The 20,965-nt window shown below is 44.9% G+C and overlaps 1 protein-coding gene across 2 annotated transcripts in view; it reads left to right on the forward strand.

The window, feature by feature from the left end:
* rnf43 (ring finger protein 43) overlaps positions 1 to 20,965 on the forward strand; it is a 76,544-nt gene that overhangs the window by 51,724 nt on the left and 3,855 nt on the right. The window contains exons 3-8 of one of the 2 annotated variants that reach the window (XM_083986039.1): positions 17,307 to 17,381; positions 17,495 to 17,629; positions 18,140 to 18,241; positions 18,362 to 18,532; positions 18,654 to 18,777; positions 19,062 to 20,597. In XM_083986039.1, coding sequence (XP_083842165.1) covers positions 17,307 to 17,381; positions 17,495 to 17,629; positions 18,140 to 18,241; positions 18,362 to 18,532; positions 18,654 to 18,777; positions 19,062 to 20,597 — 2,143 coding nt within the window. The remainder of the gene's footprint in view (positions 1 to 17,306; positions 17,382 to 17,494; positions 17,630 to 18,139; positions 18,242 to 18,361; positions 18,533 to 18,653; positions 18,778 to 19,061; positions 20,598 to 20,965) is intronic. The other variant, XM_083986040.1, reaches the window with a different exon arrangement.

Here is a 20,965-nt window from a genome sequence, read left to right on the forward strand (position 1 = left end):
CCAGGACTGTAGAATGAGTAACTAAAGAATGAATAACAATATTTCTACTTTGTCCAGTACAACTCATAAAAACTGGTCCAATTGTGGTCAAATCTGTCTTCCACTGTGGCCTAAACTTCCAGGCCAGGAAGAGTAAACCCAGGGACAGGAAGTGCTTGAAAACAAGGGAAGCCCGTTAAGGGAGGAATAAATCACGGCCCTCATGACAATGTTTTTGTCTTCTCGTGTCTGATTGTCTGTAGGGGGTGACACTGACCTCAGGCTATTCCTGCCTGCTGTTTTTTAGCAAAGACAGGGGCTGGAAATGCAATGGCAGCTGCCTCTGGCTCCTTTTCCTTCAGTAGCCGAGTCCAACGTCTCCAGTTCATCGGAGACAAGTCGAGGAGGAGGAACACAGGGGAACATCTGGAAAAAGGGGGATATTTCAGCTTTTGAGAGTAAATGCAAAAAGCAGCAGGTACACAATGGACATTTTGGCCGGTATGAAATGCGTCAGTGTTAGCAGACTTCTGGGTTCGCTTTGATTTGTCTCCCAAGAAAATTCATTATTTGCTTGTCTGTGCCAGACAGTTGCATGGTTGTCTTCAAAGGGATAAACTATGACTCTCTGTTTCTTTCTTCTTTTAGTCAAAGCTGGACTCGAACTTTTGCAACCTTGGCCATGCTTTGCTAATCGACCGACAAGGACCGTGCACCTCTTAAACCATTGCATGCACCTTAGATTACTCTCTTTAATCTTTGAAGCATACAAAAAACGCACACACCATTGCATTTTTACTGTTTCCAATATGAGATGAACCATAAATCACTGCATAAAAAGTTTCAAAACCACGTGGGGACATTTCAGAATCTGTTTTTCAGTCCTCTGAGCGAAAGGTACAAGCCCTTTCTTCCTGTTATCCTGAGGGTCATATTCTTTATGCTCTTTGTCAGATAGGTTTACACTGCTTTGATCATTTTATCTTGAATGCAACTGCTTCAAAAGTGATGTAGAAGTAGCTCTGGGCTTAAATTTTTCAAGCCTCCCTTTATTTCAAGCACTGACAAGTGTCCCGAATATTTTTCCTGCTTTTAGAAGCTTAGAGACTCTGTTTTGCTGCGCCTCTCAGACACGTCCTCCTTTTAGCTCTGCGTCATTCCTTCTCTCTTTAGAAAAGACAAGACTAACTAACCACGTTCCTCTGTTTGTGCCTGTTTGACCCTGACGACACAGCTTCTCCCTCCCATTTCCTCTGCTGCTAAAGTTAGGTGCTGTCTTAGCTCACCATATCAGCGTGGAGATAACTCAGTAGGAAGTACTTAGCCTTGAGTCCAGCAGCCTAATGACTGCCTTCTTTTCAGTCAGTACGCTCATTATGGCTCCTACTGTACCCATGATGTAATTTGCAGTTTGATTAGCCCGTCTACGGGGACTGCCGTATTTATTTTGTCTTTGAGATAGATGGTGTTCTTACCGGAGAGGTATTTTCCCTACGATGCAGATACTGTATTGTATTAAAAGAGATGCCACAGGCTTTTTAATAAAAGTCAAACAAAGGGCACCTTTGTTAGGTGGTTCCTTTATCCACCATCCTGCACAAGCACAATCATAACCGCCTCATTCACAGCGAACTGTGCAAACATCAGCTGCAGCCTGCTTTAGTTCTCTGACAGAGCTGCTGCCACATTGTTTTATAGCCTACATATCCACACACATGCACAAAGTTTGTGGTAGTAGCACATTTATTCAATTTAAAAAGCGACAAACTTATCACATTACACAGCAAACACTGTCTCTGCTAAACACCAGCCCCTTGTCATTGTGCACATTAGCATGCTAATGTTGCTAATTTTCCTTCAGTAGAGCACAATGGCAACTGGCTAGCTCACTTCAATCATCATTTTTTGCTCATCACTGTAAAACTCACAACAAGTTCAGTACGATGAGGATGAGAGCTGCATCAAATTAAAAAGCAGAAATCAAAAGTTTAAAAATAAAAAGTTTATGCACATTTGTATGATTTATTAGGCCGCTTTCCACCCTTTTAGGGATCAGCTACACTTAGAGGTTAACTCTGTTTTTTCTCAGACACTCCTCGTTTCCAACCCAAAACACAGTCATTTTGGTTCGTCGTCAGCCCTGTTGTTTGTGGAATTCATCAAGAATAACTCCAGGAAAGTCCAGACATCTACTCAGGCACGGTATCTGAGTAAAAAAAAATTGTCGTGATGAGCGACTGTAGTGTAGCAGCCCAATGCAAGACAAATGGTGGAATCTGGAACAAAGTTTGAGAGTGAAAATCAGCAGCCGGTGGCCATTGATGTTCGTAAAGTATCTGCCATGTTACGAGTCCAAGGCCAGGAAAACAGGGTGATAAGTTTTCTGTTGTCGTCACACAAGCGGGAGAGTGCATTCCCATGGGACGCGGCCAACGAATATTTTGGACAAGATAGAGTCGTGAGTAACAGGAATGTTATTCACATTCCAGCCACCAAAATACACCTTGTTCATCTCAGCTTGTCTGGGGAGGGCTTGTACACAGTTTCAGGAGGATTTTTTTTTTTTTTTTTGCTCATTAGCTGCAGATAAATGCTGTGTTCATACTGCTGTGTTGTTGATGTCAGGTGTCCAGCTTCTACTCCCCAAGTGCATTGATATCTGAGGGAAACTTGGCTCCCGCCGAGGTCACCAGCTGGTTATGATGCAAGTTTGCAGACATGGACGGTTGTGTGTAGACCGGGGCGGGGCGGTAGATACACTGTGCAGCAGTTTCTCACTTTTCACACAAACTCTGTGGAAAGACTGTTAACTTGGGATAACTTTGGGAGCTGCTCAACAATTACAGGAATACATTATAACAAAAATCTTCCTCCTCAATGGGAATGTGTGTAATACTTTTTGTCTGCATCTAAAAAAACATGGTGTCATTTTTGGATCAGTGGTTTTGATGACCTGTGTGAAGCAAAACAAGTCTTCACCTCAATTTGTCTGTTCAGGTGCGCAGCTCGGTTACTTTCTTTGCCAGAGGGTATATGCTGGGATGGGCTGCTTGGTGACATTTTTTTGACCTTTAGAGCAATGAGGTGAGAAGAAGAGAGAGAGAAATTAGAGGTTAAATCAACTCATTGCCACAGGGGGGGCTATTGAAATCCATTACGTGCCATATTTTACCACGGAGCAGATTTTTAAGGAAAGATCTCACCACCACTGCATTCCTTCATTTTCTAAACAGCTTGCACTGGCCCAGGGCTGCTGCTGCAAACACAAGCAGGCGAGCATATCGGTTAGTTTGTTCATAATCAATCACGGGCATTTCCACCTGCAGGTGACAAGGAGCATTTAAACTGCAGGTCCTCAGGTTGAGAGGATCATAACACAAGTGAGACCCGAAACTCCAGAGATTAGAAAGGCCTACAGGTCACAGATAAACAGATGTCACCTTGACCTGCAGCATTGTTGTCATTCAGCTCCGTTCAGCGCTGTCATCAAGCCCACCAATGAGGCGTGAGTGATTTGCAGAGAGTCTGAGCTTCTGGAGCTTCACGCCCTCCACTCATCCTGTCACCTTTAGTAAAAATCTTCTGGCCTAAAGGTGTGTGCGTGTTGCTCCTTAAGGATATTTTCAGCATAACACGCCCCAGCTGTGGCCGCAGTTTCTCGTCTGCATGTCTTGTCGGGTTTCTCGCCAGCGTTGCTAAGCTAAACAGAAACTCTGAGCTGATGGCACAGCTTTTGCCGTCCTCCCCACAACGTAGAGAGAAGCTGGAAGGTGTGTTGTTTGCTTTGAGATGCTGGCTGTCTTTTCCCAGCGACTGGTGATTAGCAGCTTGTTGCTCCCCTTTCTCACTTTTCTGCTCTTCCTTTTTTCTCTCTCCTCACTGCCAGTGACACATGGGCTGTACACCGGCTCTGCATGGTTACTGGAAGCATGGCGAGCAAACACGGCCTTCTCTGATTCTGCAGCCACGTTTGAGTTCGTCAACAGCGTCACCACAAAACTTTAATGCGCAAACAGTGAAAAGTCTACACTGCCGCTCAGTGGGAAGTGCCAATCTGAAATAGAAGCTGCTGGAATATCACTTTCATAATAATATTAACTTGTAAATGTGACTTGAAATGATGATAAATGACTTTAGTGCTGTATGGAAATCTGAATCTTTGAGAGTTATAATTCTTTTCAACAATAATCCCATATAATATTAACTCTAAAACATCATACGTTGTACCGACAGCCAGTGTAGGAGATAATCAGTTAGGCTGGAGGCTATAACTTGCAGCTGCAGCGTTGTTTGTTTACATTTCTGCGCCATTAAATGTCTAATGAATGAAGTATAACACTGACAGCAGATTGGCTGCTAATTACTACAATCAGATCTTTAAGCACGTTCCACCTGTTGCATGTGTGGTGTGTTGGTAAATGGGCCAAGTCATCAACTCTCTATCGTTCTTACCTCCCACTTTCAAGTTGCACAGTGTCTTTGCCTGTCAAATTCAATTAATTTCAATCATTAAACTTTCTTGTTTCAGGAGATGGCTTTTTGTTAAGTATTTCATTGAAGTTCAAATAACCTAGACGTTGAAAGTTTCACCTTATGACCTTCAGATGAGCCAATTTGCTCCTAACCTCAACTGTTACACATCTTTTAATCAATGAAGCTAGAATAAATACATACAATATAGGTGCATGCATGCATGCAAACGTGGATACATGCTGTGCATTTGCCCGTGTGAGTGTCTGTGTAGCTCGGCTGCTTATCTGTTCCCTGAGGGCGAGGACGCCAACAACCTCTCGCAGAACTGCTCCTGGTATTCAAGAATGCATCTCAAGGCATTCATATTAGGGCGGCACATCTCTCTCTTGTCACTTCAAAGGGAGCGTGAGGAGGTCAGGGTTTCATCAGACTGTTGTCAGCGCTGCGTGCAGACGATCGCAGAGAAAAATCCTATAACCCAAAAATAGAATGCCGTGTCATGTTCATAAAGAGAGACAGAGCCCAGATGATACAGTCCTGTGCCAAATTTCTGTTATTAAAATACCGCCATCCCACAGGGTTGGGAGACACCTTGAGCTGGCTGCAGGACAGGTTGTGGGGGTGGAGGTGGGGGGAGAGGGGGGGGTGATGGTTTGGTTGCAGCCACGCCAATGAGGAAGAGTGTGGAGATGTTTTTCCACATGGGGATGGCAAATAGGATCATATGATGAGTGCTTAATGGCCCTGCAGTTACAACAGTACTATATAGCTGCCTCTCCCTGATGAATGAGGCGTTCATAGGGCAGTAACTTATGATTACTGCAGTATTAGTCCTTTGATCTTCCAGCAGTTTGAACCCTGGAGATTCTTAGAGGGGTGGCTCGTCAGAATAGCTTTGCAGATGGGATCGGGCCTGGTCTTGCCCCGGCTATGGGGAGAGGAGGCCTGGAGGTGTGCAGTGCAGAGGCACCGGTGTGCAGGAAAACCTGAGTGTAGAGACATCACACCGCAGCCGCACGCACCCTGTAAGAAAATAAGAAAAATTATCCGTTACCCTGCATTTATCACTAATCTGCTGGATTTTTGTTAATATCCTCCTCAGCCTGGGGGATGAATGATTCCTGCACCGACTGTGGAAGGTTTTTTTTTTTAACTGCGAAGGAGTTTTGTCCTCGCAGAGCCCCGAATAGTGAAGGTGCTGCCCTTGAATCCCCGCTCAGGAGCCACAATAAAACACAAGATGTCCTTCTCGCCAGGACATTCCTCTATTAATGACAAAGGCGAATGGTAAGCCTCATGGTGAAACATGAAGAGGGAGAGGAGAAGGGAACAGAAGGCACGGGAGAGTCGGAGAGGTGGAGAGGTGAATGGGTTGATTCAGAGGAGTGGCAGTGCAAGGCCAGAGGGCGACCCACTCCGGTCCTGTCTGTCTGTCTGTCTGTCTGTCTGACGCTTCAAGGTCAGGTCTGGCGGCTCAGAAACAGGACTGTTGACAGGAAAATTTGTTGCTTTCATTTAACTCTTTCACTTCTTTCTCCTTTCCTTTTCTGTTATGGCCAGTCCCACTCTGCTGCGCACATTCCCCTCTGTTTACCTACCTAAGTCTCTTTCCACCCTCCCATCCTCCATCGGTTCATCTGGCTCATCCCAGTTCTCATTGTGCAGGCTGAGCCGCTGGCCCTCTTTAAGATCTACATTAGAATGTTGTTTTTATATAGCAGCAAGCGGAGGCATGTGGAGCCTCTTTTGAACTGCTCGGCAAACAGATGGAGGTTTTCACGCTGCCTTTATGAGATTAAGTGAAACATTCCCATAAAAAAAAAGACATTTCCCCCTGTCTCTTCACCCTCCACTGTCTCACTTTCCCTCTGCTCTGTCTTACCCTTCTCTTTCTTTCTGTCTTCGTCTCTGCCTCTGTCTCTTTTACCTTCACCTCTTCTTTTTTTTCTGGCTCGCCTCAGGCTTGGGCAAGGGCACGCTGCTTAAAGTGAAGTGGAAAGTAGACAGGTTTGTGTTACCAATAACTACTTCCCCAGGCAAGCAAGAGAGCACTAAGCATCTCCCAGAGTTTAAAGCAAACCAGCAAACAGGTATTGTGAGTCCAACATTGCAGGGAGTGAGTGAGGGAGTGAGTTCTTGTTTTTCCTCTGCAGTGTGAACCTGTTTAACTCTGACTCAGGTAGATTAGTGCCAAGTGCCCCCTCTCTGGCTTTTAACATGGGTTTGACAAAACAGATTCACAGGGCAGACAGTGTGCTTCTACAGTATGTAATTCACCAGGATACAATGAGACTATTTAGACTTGCTAAGGTGTTCACCCCATGCTTTAGATTTGAATGTTTTTATTTAATTCTATCAAGTATTTAATTAGATTTAATATTTGAACCACATTGTATAAAAATAGTGTTTTACAGACCAGGTACATTCAGGAAGTGAGTGAACACCAGCTTTTAAATCCAGTGTCCCTTCATACATTTCCAATTGATGCTGCAGTAATAACATCAAGTTGCAGTTAATTTGAAATGACTGATACATTGGAAACACAAGGTTACACCTGGCCAAGGTGAGAGGGGATGAGCGAGTTATTACACCCTTCACATTGTCAAACACCTTAATGGCAGAGGTACCTATGGCCCAAGCCTGGCCGTCTATAGCACATAGAATCTAAGTATTGAATTAGTGGTCAGTTGTAGTTGACTAATAGTGTGTAAACCTCCCAATCAGTGGCTACGTGACCTACAAAATGAGCAACAACATAAGCTGTGTGCAAGTATGCACACATGTTGCATGTTGCATGCGCTCCTAGCACTAAATCTACAGCCAGCAGAGAGTTTGGTAACAGATTTTTAGGCCGCACCAGTGATGTAGCCTACCTTATGGGGTCAGTCGGACAAAACGCTTCAACTCTCATTTGATAAAGTTAAATGAAGGCTGTGAAGTTGAGTTCACACATTCATGTTCCCCTCAAGAGGACTTGTAATAGTTTTCTGAGCTTATTCCCACTAGGCCACCTTGCAGGTCGGATCATTACTGACTGTGACTTTAAAACCTGCAGATCTAACAACATCTGGGCTCTGTCTGTCTAGCAAATGTTAGCATGCTAACATGGTAAAATGCTAAACATTTCTGAGACTTTAGCGTGACATTAGCAGCATTGTAATTGACATTGTGAGCATACTTCTGTTAGTATTTAGCACACAGCGCCCCTGTGGCTATGTGTTATTTAAGTAGTCACATTAGTTTCATGTCTTTAACTGTTGTTGAGTAGTTCAGCAGAATTGTCATTTACTTGCACTTAACTTGAGCTTGATGCTGTTTCATTCCGCTGTGGATTTATATAAGGATCCTGCAAATCATCATGTTCATTTGTCTTGTGTCATCACTTTGCTGGTTTTTATTATATTATTTTATTATGCATGATACATAATAGCTACATTGTTGAAGGGAAAACAAATCACAGTATAACTGTTTAAAATAAAAATCCACATCTTTCACCTACACAATTTGCATCAGTGATAATAAGACAGTACAGACCATATAACACACTGAGGCGGCTCTGTGTGATGCATACTTTTATTTTGGTATTTTTTTCTTCATGAACATATCGACTTCAGGATCTTGTAACAGTCTTTATGTTTTGACACTGTGGTGTAAAGGCTGTGAAAAAGTCACTACTGCCAATGAATGATTTACATGGTTTTCTGTTGCTTCCTCAATCATTTGAATAAGTAAAATAAAAACATCTGTATCAGTATTTAATGAGGATGTAGAGGCCTTGAGGTGTGAACCAGTAAAATCTCTGCATGTAAATAGCTACCATAAATGTCAAAGACGCGGTAGGTCTTATTTTCATAAACAAACGTCACACTGACTTGAGTGAAATGTGATTTGGATCATTTGCAGTCGTTGTGAAATCGTAGCGGTGCCACAGCGGGGAGCGTGTGGTATTCCTGTTATTTGAAATCAAACAAAAGTCTTTTTTGAACTTCATATGTGTCCAGATTTCCCTCATTTACAGCCATTGTGTCTTCAGTTATCACTGCGCTGGCTGTGTGTGTGTATGTGTGTTTGCTCTGCAGAAAGACACGGCTTACTGCACGGCCTGTTCCAAGAATGAATTCCTGGAGGCTTACAAGAGCTGTTGAATGAGATGGAGGGCTCAGGCCAGGAATGATGGTGGGGAGGTAGCGGGGGGGCAGCGGAGGGAGAGGAGGGAGGCTGCTGTACACTATAGGAGGGGTGTCAGGCTCTCACTTACAGGCCTGATTAAATAACAGGATGCTTTATGAAAACAAGAACATTATCTGCCTCTTAAAAGGCCGGGAAAGGCCCTCTAATTGGCTTCCCCTGAGTCTCTGTGTTGCCGCCCGTTGGTAAGAGAGAAAAAAATCCTCTGCCAGCCACAAACTGAGAGAAATAATTCAGGACACTTTCTCTGCTTCATCAGTGCTGCTGCAGGAATGTATCAACATACCGATACCAAGCCTACAAAAATGGGTGTCTTCTCCCAGTCAAAGGAGGCTTATTCCCTACCTGAATCTCTTGATTGTGTGCAATACAAACAATAAAAGAGATAGTGGCTCCTCTGTGGGATCGGGCAAGTTTCTCATGTGGCAGCTCTCACAGTTGAGGTTTTACAAAGGGCCCTCTCTAGACGTGAGAAGAAAGCGTTAGAGGTGGGGTTCAGCGTGTTTGTGTTCCCGAATGAGATCAGAGGAGCCCGAACATCCAGGGATCTAACTCTCCCTCTCTGTATTCCTCCCGCTGTTGTCTACCTAGGTGGTTTACTTAATTATACCTATTAGAGTCAAATACTGCCATAATTAAAGCATGTCATGATAATCACCACTGTTATTAATTTTGGAACAATTTCATATGCTTACACAGCTTTAGTTAATTATAGTGACGGCGCAGTGTGGCAGGAATCTGTCATAGTCCTCTTCACTAAAGACAAATCTGACACTCATTGTTTGTAACTGAATCCTTTCTTCGGTGGCAACTTTTTTTATGTAGGCCGACACAATTATGTTTACCAGTTCATCGTGGCACGAGATGGGTTTGTAACTATCTTACCATCTCACCCACGAGGACAAAAATCTCCATTCAGAACAGAGATTTCTCATATTTCATCACAAAAGTTCAATATCTTGGGAGTTGACACTTTGTGAACATCAGGTTTCTCATTTTTCTCAGTATCTGTGTAATAACAGTTAGGCCTAATTAAATGTAATAAATACATGTTAAGCTTATTTGCATCATCATGGCCTCTTACATTATGTACCCATGATAATTCACTGGCAAATATACTAATTAAATTAGTTACGACCCTGCAGTAGGCTACATAATGTAATAATTATACATGTTTACATAATAAAGCCCCTATGTTTTAAAGTCAGTACAAAATGTCCAACATTGTGGAAGATGTCAATGCACATGCACGTTCTTCATTATGTTTCAGATTTGCATAGTTCATATTATGTATATGTTTGTATCTATGTTTCGCCTGGATAGCTTGAGGAGCTCACAGTGGTTGGTTTGTCACTGTGGGGAACTGTGCATTTTTTTGTGAAGGGTTAGATGAGAAGATCGATACCTCTGTCACATCCCTCATGCTGAAGCTACTGTAGAACCAGACGGTGAGTCAAAACAAACAGCCTGTGGTTTTATGAGTTGGTTTGTTTCCTGTACAGATTAAACTAACAAGATGTTAATTTGTGAGCGTCAAAGTTGCTGGTCAACACATCAGATCCAGGCTCGCATCCCCCCTCCTCCTCCTCCACCACCCAGCTTTAAACAACTAGCGATACGTAAGGTCACATGTTGGCGTGTGTGTGCGATGGAGTCGGAGCCTCTCTGCTCCATCATCGCCGCTGTCACCGGCAGCCACATCCGTCTCATCTGCCCCCCGGCCGCGGTGCGCTCGCTGCCCGGCCCTTTGATGTTTCGAGGATGTGTTAAGCAAACTGATAGTGTATCAGATGGCGTTGGTCTTTCTCTGTCAACTTGTGCTTTGCATTTCAAATGTGTGTCACACAGTGCAGCCAGTGCAGAGGGGGCGAGAGACAAGGGAAGAAGAGAGAGAAAGAGAGAGAGAGAGAGAGAGAGAGAGAGAGGGGTGAACTTCAATACTGTGAGTTCTCTAAATGACCTCTCTTACCTCCAGACAGGCAGATCAGGTTCATAACTTTTTTCCAGTATGTCTCTCTTCCTCTGCAAGAGAAAGGTGGCCAAGCCCAGGTTCTGGATTCAGTGTTTCTATGTGTGTGTGTGTGTGTGTGTGTGTGTGTGTGTGTGTGTGTGTGTGTGTGTGTGTGTGTGTGTGCCAGGATGAATGGGAGGTAGAGGGAGGAGGAGGAGGAGTGTGTGTGTGTGTGATTCAGGCCCACCCCCCCTCAGGCTCAATACTTTTCCTGAGAGTGTAGAATCTGCTCACCTGCCCTGACTTGCCTCCCCTCCTCCTCCCCTCCCCTCCTCCCCTCCCCTCCTCCCCTCCCCTCCTCTGCCTCCCCTCCTCTTCATTCAGTTCTTGCTCCCCCCTCCAGCGGCCCCACATCAAAGTACCCCTGTGAGTAATGGATACCCAGCAGGGCCACACCCTTCCCTCCTCCAACCAACTTAACTGCCGCTCAGCCGGTGGCGAGCACCCGGCAATCACACAGCACACACACATACACACACACACACACACACACACACATACAGCAATTATTCACACACAATTAGACTTAAATACACAGCTTCAAAGATAGGGAAACAATATTTAAAGCAAGGCCTTGTACTTTTGGTTATTTTTGATGTAATTTACCAAACTATTTCAACATTTATACAAGTACACTTGGCACAAAAACATGTCAGAGTAGGAAGAAAATAGTCCCTGCAAGAATTTAAACTTTTACGACTCTCATTTATTATTGTTCAGTATATTCTTAACTAGTTTATTGTCTAAGAAATGTATAAATACTCTCTAAATGTTCATCAAGACAACTATATAGCAACTATTCCCACACCCATGTTGGGAAAAGAAATAAATAATATTGAATACACTGCATACGCCATATGACATGTGACAGCAGTTAAAAAGATTAAAAGACATATACCAAAATCATCCATGTGTAAATTTAATACTGTCCAACACTGTGGTTAATTTCATTGGCTTTTCATACAAACCATACATTATTCATACCTACGACATTTAAATTCATGAACTGCTTCTGTACATAAATCCAGTACAGTCATTTTTTAAAACAGGTCTTTGTTGTAAATAGTCAGTAGGTTTTTAGATCAGGTCCAAAATGTTGGATCTCTGTGCTGTGTTGTCAGTGTTAATATAACTTAATGTTAAAGAAAACACACACAAATGACACGAGGGAAAGCAAAGAGCTTTCAGCTGAAGAAACACACTCAGGTACATGAAAAACTTGTGGTCGGTTTGTGGTTCACCCACGTCAGTCCAGACTGTAACCTCTCAACAATGATTGAATGAATTATAATAACTTTCCTCAGCTTTCCACCGTTGGGTCACAATTTAAATTTGACCTTGCTACCACTGAACTCTTAGTCTTGGCTTTCAAACAGCTTTCATTTCCCATTTTGTTATTATGATGATGATTAACAAGGAAAACATTGGCGGTGTTCACCAACAGCTGATTCTGGTGTCTGTCTCCCTCGGTGTTACAGGTAAAACTGACCTCAGACCTGATATGTGTCGTTATGTGCCCCCTCCCCTTCCCCCAAATCATCGTCACCAACCCCCCGCCCCCCCGTCTGCTCCTCATTTAGCCGTGCGGCGTGTCCCAGTGCCTCGGTAATGGTTCCAGTGTGCCGTGCCGGTCAGGAGAAATGACAGAGCAGAGTCTCGGCCTCAGACCTGTAGGCCCAGAGCTCTGTAGTCTGTCATTAGACGCTTTAATGCAGCAGCACCACAGCGTGCTCGCCTCCCTCCCCGTCCCTCTCTCTCTCCCTTTTTTTTTCTTCTTTACCTCTTTCACTCTCACTTCTTATTCCCACACATATTATTCTATGCTATAATTGACTTGTGCACTGAATGATGTGGATAGTCACGCTGAGAAAACAGACCAACCGGGTCCCCACAAGCCCTGCAGAGTCAAACTGAGTTAAATGGAGTCCGGTAGCATGTTTAGGAGTGTTGGAGCGTTGTCAGAGCGCAAGGAAAGGTTTCTATCAGAGTGTATGTTGGCATGGGCCAGATTTTCAAAATAAAGACGACCATGCTGACTGGCAGGTTTAAATTTTGATTGAGATTAAAGTGTTTTTTTTTTCTGGTTGTACTGCTGAATCACTCAGAAGCTCATACTTTGGTTTGTAAATATGTATTTTAACCAGAACTTGAATGATGACATCTGGATCATAAGTTGACAAGAGTAAGAATCTGAGTAAATGTCATCAAAAAAAAACTTTTTGATGTGCTACTGCTTTATTTAGTTGTTTTTCTCTTCTTAACTTTATTGGAAGTTACAATAACAAACAAAGAATTCAGTTATTCCAGTTCACATTTTATGCAAGCTGCTTTATTTAGTTTTTACCAATTATAATCACCCTGATGAAGGGATGGAGACAACTCCCGGATCCCACTCTTTTGTTATTGTTTTGATTGAAAGACACCTAGTCACATATGTGCTTTTTAAGATGCTATTTCCTTACCTCTTTTCTTGTTCTGTCTTGTTTTAAACTGAAATCCAGCCACAAATTGGATTATTCTCTTGATACCCTCCTCAGAATGAGGGTGGATGATTGAATTGTTGTATTGTGGCTGGTTAAAGTTGTGGTCACTGCTGCAGGTTAAAGGCTGCTAAGATCTCACTGGCTCTCTTTAAGATATAAAATCTACTGTCAAAAGTCAAAGGTTATGAAGCTACTAGGTCAGTCTGAATATAGTTCTGTAATCATAGATGTTCAACTACTATAGCAGATGTTTCTCCGTGGCATGACTGAATGTGTGTACGTGTGTGTGATATTCTCAATATTGCACTGTCCTGTTTCTCTCCATTACACTGGAACATGGCTGCAGATGAAGGCGACGGCCCCGCTGGCCTGGCTGTGCCATCCGCACCACATTAATCCCATGACAAACACCGAGACGTTAACAGGCGAAACGATCTTGTCAGGTGACGGGAAAAGCTTGGCCCGTCCCTTTTATGTGAAATAATAAAGACATCACAGTGGCGTAGTTTTGCATCTACCCAGTGGAGAACAGGCTGTGATGCCAGGCCTGGCTGGCTCACACACCGCACTTCACCAGGGATGTAAACAAACAGCGCTGGCTGGCCCCAAGCAGGCCACCCACTGCTGGAGAGGGCAGATCAGTGGCTGGAGTTACTGGAGTTTACGCAAGATGAGCTATGGTTGATAGTGTAGATAGCTACAGTATGTGCTGCTGCTGCTGGTAGTAAGGAGGAGCATTTGGTGCACAGTATGTTTACAGCCAACTAACCTGAGTGTCCTCAGCTCATATTTACACAGAAGGCTGCATGGATGGAGATTGTTTGGAAAAAAATACTTTTATAAAAGAAACACTGACTTGAGTTTACTTCCAATGGAAGGTGTTTAGCTTTGTTTTAGTGCAACAGGTTTTGCTCATAGAAGTTTTTCTATTATGACAGGTTACATTATGACCTTCTACAGTATAAGCACTTGATTTGGTCGAACCTAAAGCAACTGGGTACAAAAAAAAACATATAAAACATATATTAAATACTAAAATACAAAATTGGGAGGAAACACATGTGTGTTATGCCCTGTGATTTAAAGTTTTATTTATTTTAATGTTTATTTAACAGGGACGATACATACAACATTGCCACAAAAAAAGGGAAAATGCGATGCATATAAGACGTCTAGCTTCTAGCAGTCTTTGTCCCTGGTCAGGCTTTAGAATAAGATAAAATATACTGAATACAATAAATGCAATGATACAAATACAGTGAATAGGCACCATGAATAAATAAACACAGCTGCAGTTATAAATTTCAGATTAAAACACAAGTTAAATTTGGCTTTAAACATTAGTAAAGTGCTATATTGACAATGACTTGAGAGAAGTGTTCACACAGAGATCAGTACAGTCAGTACAAATACAATAAAACACTTGTTTTTGGAATTAACTCTTCACTGCGAACACGTGGAGGACCATTAGCAAAAAAAAAAAAAAAAAAAATACAGTCGGTGAAGCCCAGTGGGAAGGAACAGACTGAGTCAGATGAGGGTGACACAGCAAGAGGAAAGTCATAATTACAGTGTGATAGTTGTCTGAAGCATGTATGACCTTTGTATTTACATTTTGTACAAGTTTCTTCAGGTGTTCAGCCTCCTGTTCTGGACACAGACACCTTGACGTGTCACATGGAGGAGAAGTTATGATTGATAAAAATGAATGATCTCATTCAGCTGCAGTGTTGTGTATGTTGGCTCAGACACACTGTCATGACTTACTGAGACTCTAGATGTTTTTTTATGTTTCACTTGTGGTATGTCATCATAACTGATTGAATATAAGATTGCCCTGATAAGTCTGTATGTTAGGGGCTGTGTGTGTCTGTGTGATGAGTGAGTACCTGTATGTGTGTGTGTGTGTGTGTGTCTGTGACCTCACGGTGCCTCTTCCTGGCTCTGTGCCCTCAGGTTTGTTTATGCTTGTGACAGTTCACTTTTTTTTGCAGAAACGACTCCTCTGCCGCTCTCATCCTCTGCAGTTAAACTCTGTCTGACAAAACATCGCCCACACGCGTCCACACCCTCCGTCAGTGTTAAAAGTAGCAGCAGTCTGTTGTGGTGCATGTGTTCGTTGTTTGTTAGTCTTTCAGTGATGACGACTTTGCAGTATAACTCTGCAAACCACAGTCATTTCCGATGCTGCAATCACTTTTACTCAAATGCCAAATGTTGTTTAATTGCATGTGTGGAGTTGCCCCCCCCCCCCTTCGTGAAGATGGGTGTTTACCCGACCACAGCCCGTCTGTCTGTTTCAGGTCCGACTCTCACACAAACCTGGATGTTGAAACGCTTTAGCCTGGCGTTTAGTCCTTTAAGTGTCTTGTTAGCGTCAGACCTGCGCTTTTCATTGCAGCATTAAAGGTTAAATATATCTCCTGTTAATCATGTAATGAGATCTCCCAGGCCTCGTCCAGTCCTGTGGCTCAGCGGAGGCGTACGTCTCGGTGACCACACTGTGGTGCCACTACTACTAATACTGTGATATAATAAGACCACAGCAGCAGTCATCTGAGAAATATAGTATGGTATATTCTTGAGCTGGCCGTTGTTAGTCTGAACTGTGGAGGGCTATTTGCAACTCGTGTGTGTTGGACCACAAGAGCAGGCTTTCCCTCATTTATTACCACGATTAGAGGACATATGGGCACTAGAGAACTTTTGAACCCCAGGTAGAGCAAATTCCCACATGTCAGAGATCCAGCTTTTTTTTTCCTCCTCCGTGACCACACCCCATTTAAGCCTATGCATGTACTACAATTACTGCTCAGATGAAACAGAAAGAAGCTGCGCAAGAGCGGGAAGCCTAGATCAGAGGCGATGTGTTAATTTTTTATTTGACCTCTCCTTGACCACAGATACTGCGCTGCTTTGAGTAGGCCTACCTTCTGTGCGGCAATGAAAAAAACCTCACACAGATTCCCAGGTGGCACATAAATGAAGCAGGGGCGAGCTTCTGTATACACAGGAAATGTGTGTTTCTTCCCTGTCAGACATTGACTTTCTCTTTTTGAAGTGTTAAAAAAAAATAATCCCGGATCAATGCCACCGCTCCGCAAAAGAGGTTTCTCATTAACCTGAATGATGGATCAACTGAGTGAAGCCTTTACCTGAATTTTTTTTGTGTGTGTGAGTTCACAGTATACACACCCTCCTGCCCTGGGCTGTGAGTTGTAGGCTTGGAATCACTGTTTAGTGTTGTGTTTGACCTGGATGATTAGGTGTTTAAACTTGTGTCTCCTCCTCATTAAGTGTTGGCAGATGCCAGACACTTGAGAGCATGTGGTGAGATATTGATGAAAAGGACCGCCGCGAAAGCATTTCTGCATTCTTGATAACACAAACAACATTCGGAGCCAATGCGGGGACACATAAACACGGAAAGAGAGAGCCTTTTTCAAAAACCTGCTCAACTTAGCGCCTGTCATGGAGGAGCTGGTCAGGAACAGAAGAAACACAGGGGTAAAACCACACACTGCAGCTGTAGGAATGACACTATCTCTATATTTCTAAGTTGATATTATTAAAGGAAGTAAATGGTGCATTGCTGCCCAACAGTATAGGTTAAAGCCTGAGCTGTGTGTTATCAACTGAAGTGTCACCGTTCCTGATGAGAAGATCCCTTTTTAACTATTAAGCTTCAAAATGACACACTGTAAAATACACTGGAAGACCTGTGGCACATTTGAATAGGAAATTTACCTTATTTGCATGTCAGTGTGACACCCCACCCGTTTTCTTTCATTCACCATTTCCCTCTTGCTTTTCACTCTCTCAGATAATGCTCCACTCTTTCATTTAGTCACTCTCTCCGACTTCACAAAAAAGGGGGCACCGAACTGGTGCTGTGGCCTTCATGCTAACACACTTACTCGTCAGTGTGTCCTGGCTGCCAGAGTCAGGTGGAAAAGTGGCAGCAGGAGCCCTTTTTCTTTGGTGTTGTGGTGTGACTGCCCCCTAGTGATGGGTCTGAAGATGAAAACACAGACGGTTGTTTTCATCAACTGTCCACTGTATAAACTGGCCTGTGAAGTGGAGATGTTTTCTGTTGCTCAGGTGTCCAGTATCTATGCAAATAAAGTTAAATATGAGAGATTTAAAATCCTCTCCTGTGTCGTCTCCCTCAGGCTCGCATGGCGTTGGATAAAGGAGCTCAGGCTGTGATCTTTGATGTCAGTGATGATGCCAATGCTGCAGCTGAGGTGAGTGTGCAGGTGCAGCCACAACTTCAACAGTTGAATGAATATGATATATGAATGAGCAGCATACACAATATTGGTCCTAACGCTCCTCCTTTGCTTCGGTTGCCGCCCAGCTACGAGAAACAGACTCTCTCCCGCGTCCTGTCGTGCTGGTGGAGGCCGAGGATGCTGAGGAGCTGATGGGTTTGGTCAACAAGAACGAGGAGGCCAAAGTCCGTATCGAGATCATGGTGGAGCAGTCAAGATGGGTGAGCACTGAAACACACACACACACACACGCATCTATCATGAGCTCTCATGCGCTGTGATTTTCTTCGTACTGGCTGGAAGAGGAAGAAGACACTGCTTTGGGAAAGAGCAGAAGAAGAAAAGAAGCTGTGTGCAAAGTGGTGAAATTTCACATCATGGTAGCAGAAAGGCCGCTTGCGACTGTACTTAATGTTGTTTTGGTATGAAATACACAGACTTTATTGTGAGCTTAAGCGGAAGGATGCAAATGGGCCATCGAGCATAGAGAACATAAGGGGGTTTTGATAGCCATTGGTCCACGGGCATAAAGTTTAAAGGACATTTAGTAGATTTATTGAGCTCTAAAACAACCAAGTCATTCTTGCAGTGCGGTGTTTTTGACTTTCATGTAAACCCCTAAGAGGATTTTCTTGTTCCTTGTTAATTTATGACTAAAACTCAGTGAAGTATTGCCTACATACAAATTATAATAACATTTGCTCCCTTTTCCATTTCTTCTCCCTCCTTAGCCACATTATGACGTGGGGATCCTGCTCACCATTGTCCTGGCTATTCTGACCATCGTCTTAATCTTTGCTTTCCGCTACAAATGCAAGTCCAACAGAACTTGGGTGAGTTAAGCAGCAGCACCGATAGAAGAGTAAACTTTAAAAAATGTCATTTGCATCCAGAAGCTCGACTGGAGATCGCTCAAACCTCTTTTTCTAACTCTCCCCTTCTTGCGTGTGCAGGACTCTGTCCATCAGCAGACCATGCGGGCCATTAATCGACTGGAGACCAAAACCTACAGCTCTCAGGGCTGCTCGGGCTCCCACCGCCACCGAGGGGCCTGGGGGTCGGCCAGCAGCTCCAATTCAAGCCCAGTCTGCGCCATTTGCCTGGAGGACTTCCAGGATGGTCAGGTAAGAGGAGGAGGAGGACGAGTGGGAAAAAAACACATCTAGTTAGTTAGTTATTGAAATGTGAATGTGTTTGTGTTTAATCCTTAAATCTATCTACCTCCGTCTGTTATTGTGTCCCCAGCATTTGAGGATCATCTCCTGCGCTCATGAGTTCCATAAAGACTGTGTCGACCCCTGGCTGCTGCAGCACCGCACCTGCCCCCTCTGCATGCACAACATCATGGGTGAGGACAAGCATATTTCCAGTTAAGTGTTGTTGATGATGGGTCATCACATTGCGTCTGTTTTCATCAACTGCATTCACATACTAAAAGTTACTCTGAAGTTTCTTTCTCAGCAAACGAAGGAATGTTTCAAAACGAGATGCTTTATGATCATTTAACCATCTGGAAACAGTTATCTGTTACACATTTCACTTCATATTGACTGTGACATGTGCTAAAGAAAACATTTTCCATTTTGAAGTTCACTCTAACAATCCTGCAGTCCTCTAACTAACTATATTTTAACTGCTGCTTTGTGTCCACAGGGACAGAGCGGCAGCCGCAGAGGAACAGACTCCAGCAGAGTCCAGAACAAAGCCAAGGCTTCCTGCACCGTCAGCCTTATAGCAGCCCGCACAACCACCCCTTCCCTCAGCATGCTGTCCCTTTCTCGATGAGGCCCCACTATCCTCGTGGACCCTCTGGACCATATCCCTCTCTGGGCCACTACAGCGGCTCCTCTCCCATGGACACTCAGACGCTGCGTTTCCTCACCAGCCGGCCGCTCGGCTCCGGCTGTGGGTACCGTCTTCCCGCAGAGGGTCCCGGGAGGCCCCACAGGATCGGAGGCAACTGCAGGACGTCCACTCACCACTACACCCCTCGTCGGCCCTGCCACAACTATCGCCCGTCCTGTCCGACCCAGCGCAGCGCGTCCTGCTCGAGACTGCACCACGCCACCTCTGTCCCTCCGCAGACCCGCGGAGCGCCGGCCCACAGCCGGCAGGACGAGGGCAGCTGCTCCGGCGGCAGCTACCACACGGAGCGTAGTGGATACTTGGCCGACGGGCCGGCCAGCGATTCCAGCTCAGGGCCCTGTCATGGCTCCTCCAGTGACTCAGTTCTCAACTGTACTGACATTTCCCTACAGGGGGTTTATGGCAGCTGGTCCACCTTTCGTAGCTCTCTGAGTAGTGACTATGATCCATTTGTGTATTATGCGCCAGGTCCTGGTCGGGGCCCGCGGAGAAACAGCCTGGAGGCTGGAGCTCAGGCCCGGCCCAGGTCTCTGGACTCTGTAGTGAACAAAGCAGGCTGTGCTGAAGAGCAGCCACAGACTGTGCTCAGCCACATCCACTACCACCGCCACAGACACCACCACTACGAGGAGGGGGAGCACAGCCAGGGCCCGAGCAGAGGCTCAGATGAGGAGCAGGGGGCGGCTGCAGCTGCAGCTGCACCTGCACCTGCTGCTGCTGCTGCTGCTGCTGCTCTTGTCCTGGACAGAGACTCACCTGTCTGCCCTCCTAAGCACAGTCCCTGCCAGTGTCCAAAGCCAGAGCCCACAGACCGGCCCGGCCCGGGGCCGACAGAGTGTCCGGACATGGACCCCAGCAGCCCCACAGGACCTCCTGTCCTGATGTCCCCGATCCCCCTACAGCTCCCACCCCACTGCTGCCACCAGGGGCGCGGACACCCTCCTGCTCCTCTCGGGCGAGTCAGCGGCTGCGTGCTCGACGGCCCCACGGTCCGCTTCCACCAGAGCCTGGACCTGCAGGACGATCGTAGCATCCACATCCACTACGGCCAGGGCCCGGGCTTCTGCTGCTCCCCTCCCGAGCTGCACCCCGCTCTGCTCCCCGTTCCCCTCATTCTGGACTCTGGGGGGATGGAGGACTGGCCTTGCTGTGCCGGGGCCCACGTTGTGTGGCAAAAACGGGTGCAGCAGGCTCGCTCGGAGCCTCAGCTCCTCGGGCCGGGGACTTCTATGGACAGGCCCCCCTGCAGGTTCCACCACGGGCCTTCTGCTGACTGCAACACAGACATTTGTTTATACTGCCAAACATTACACCACAATCAGGGTGAGTGTCTCCTCCCACTGCTTTGTCTTGAACAACATGACCAGGTATTTATTCCTAATGGATTAATCTGGTTTCTGTTGGTTTATAACATAGCAGTCAATGAAATACATGCTCAGTACAACAAAGAAAGCAACAGGTGGTTGAAGTCTTAATGGTGTATATGTACAATGTGTAAGTAAGAGGTGTGACAGCATCATAATGCAGTGTGTGCATTGGATACATGCTGCAGAGTGTAAACCATGTGAGATTAGCAGTGGTTTCTGGTTCAGTGAAGCTACATGCAGGGTTTGTGTTGTAAGTGGGTGGACCTGAAATGTTGGAAATAATAACCGATCATTGCATCATTTTCATTTCTCTTCCAAATAACA

The sequence above is a fragment of the Trachurus trachurus genome, assembly GCF_905171665.1.
Source record: "Trachurus trachurus genome assembly, chromosome: 14".
In the NCBI taxonomy this organism is placed as follows: Eukaryota; Metazoa; Chordata; class Actinopteri; order Carangiformes; family Carangidae; genus Trachurus; species Trachurus trachurus.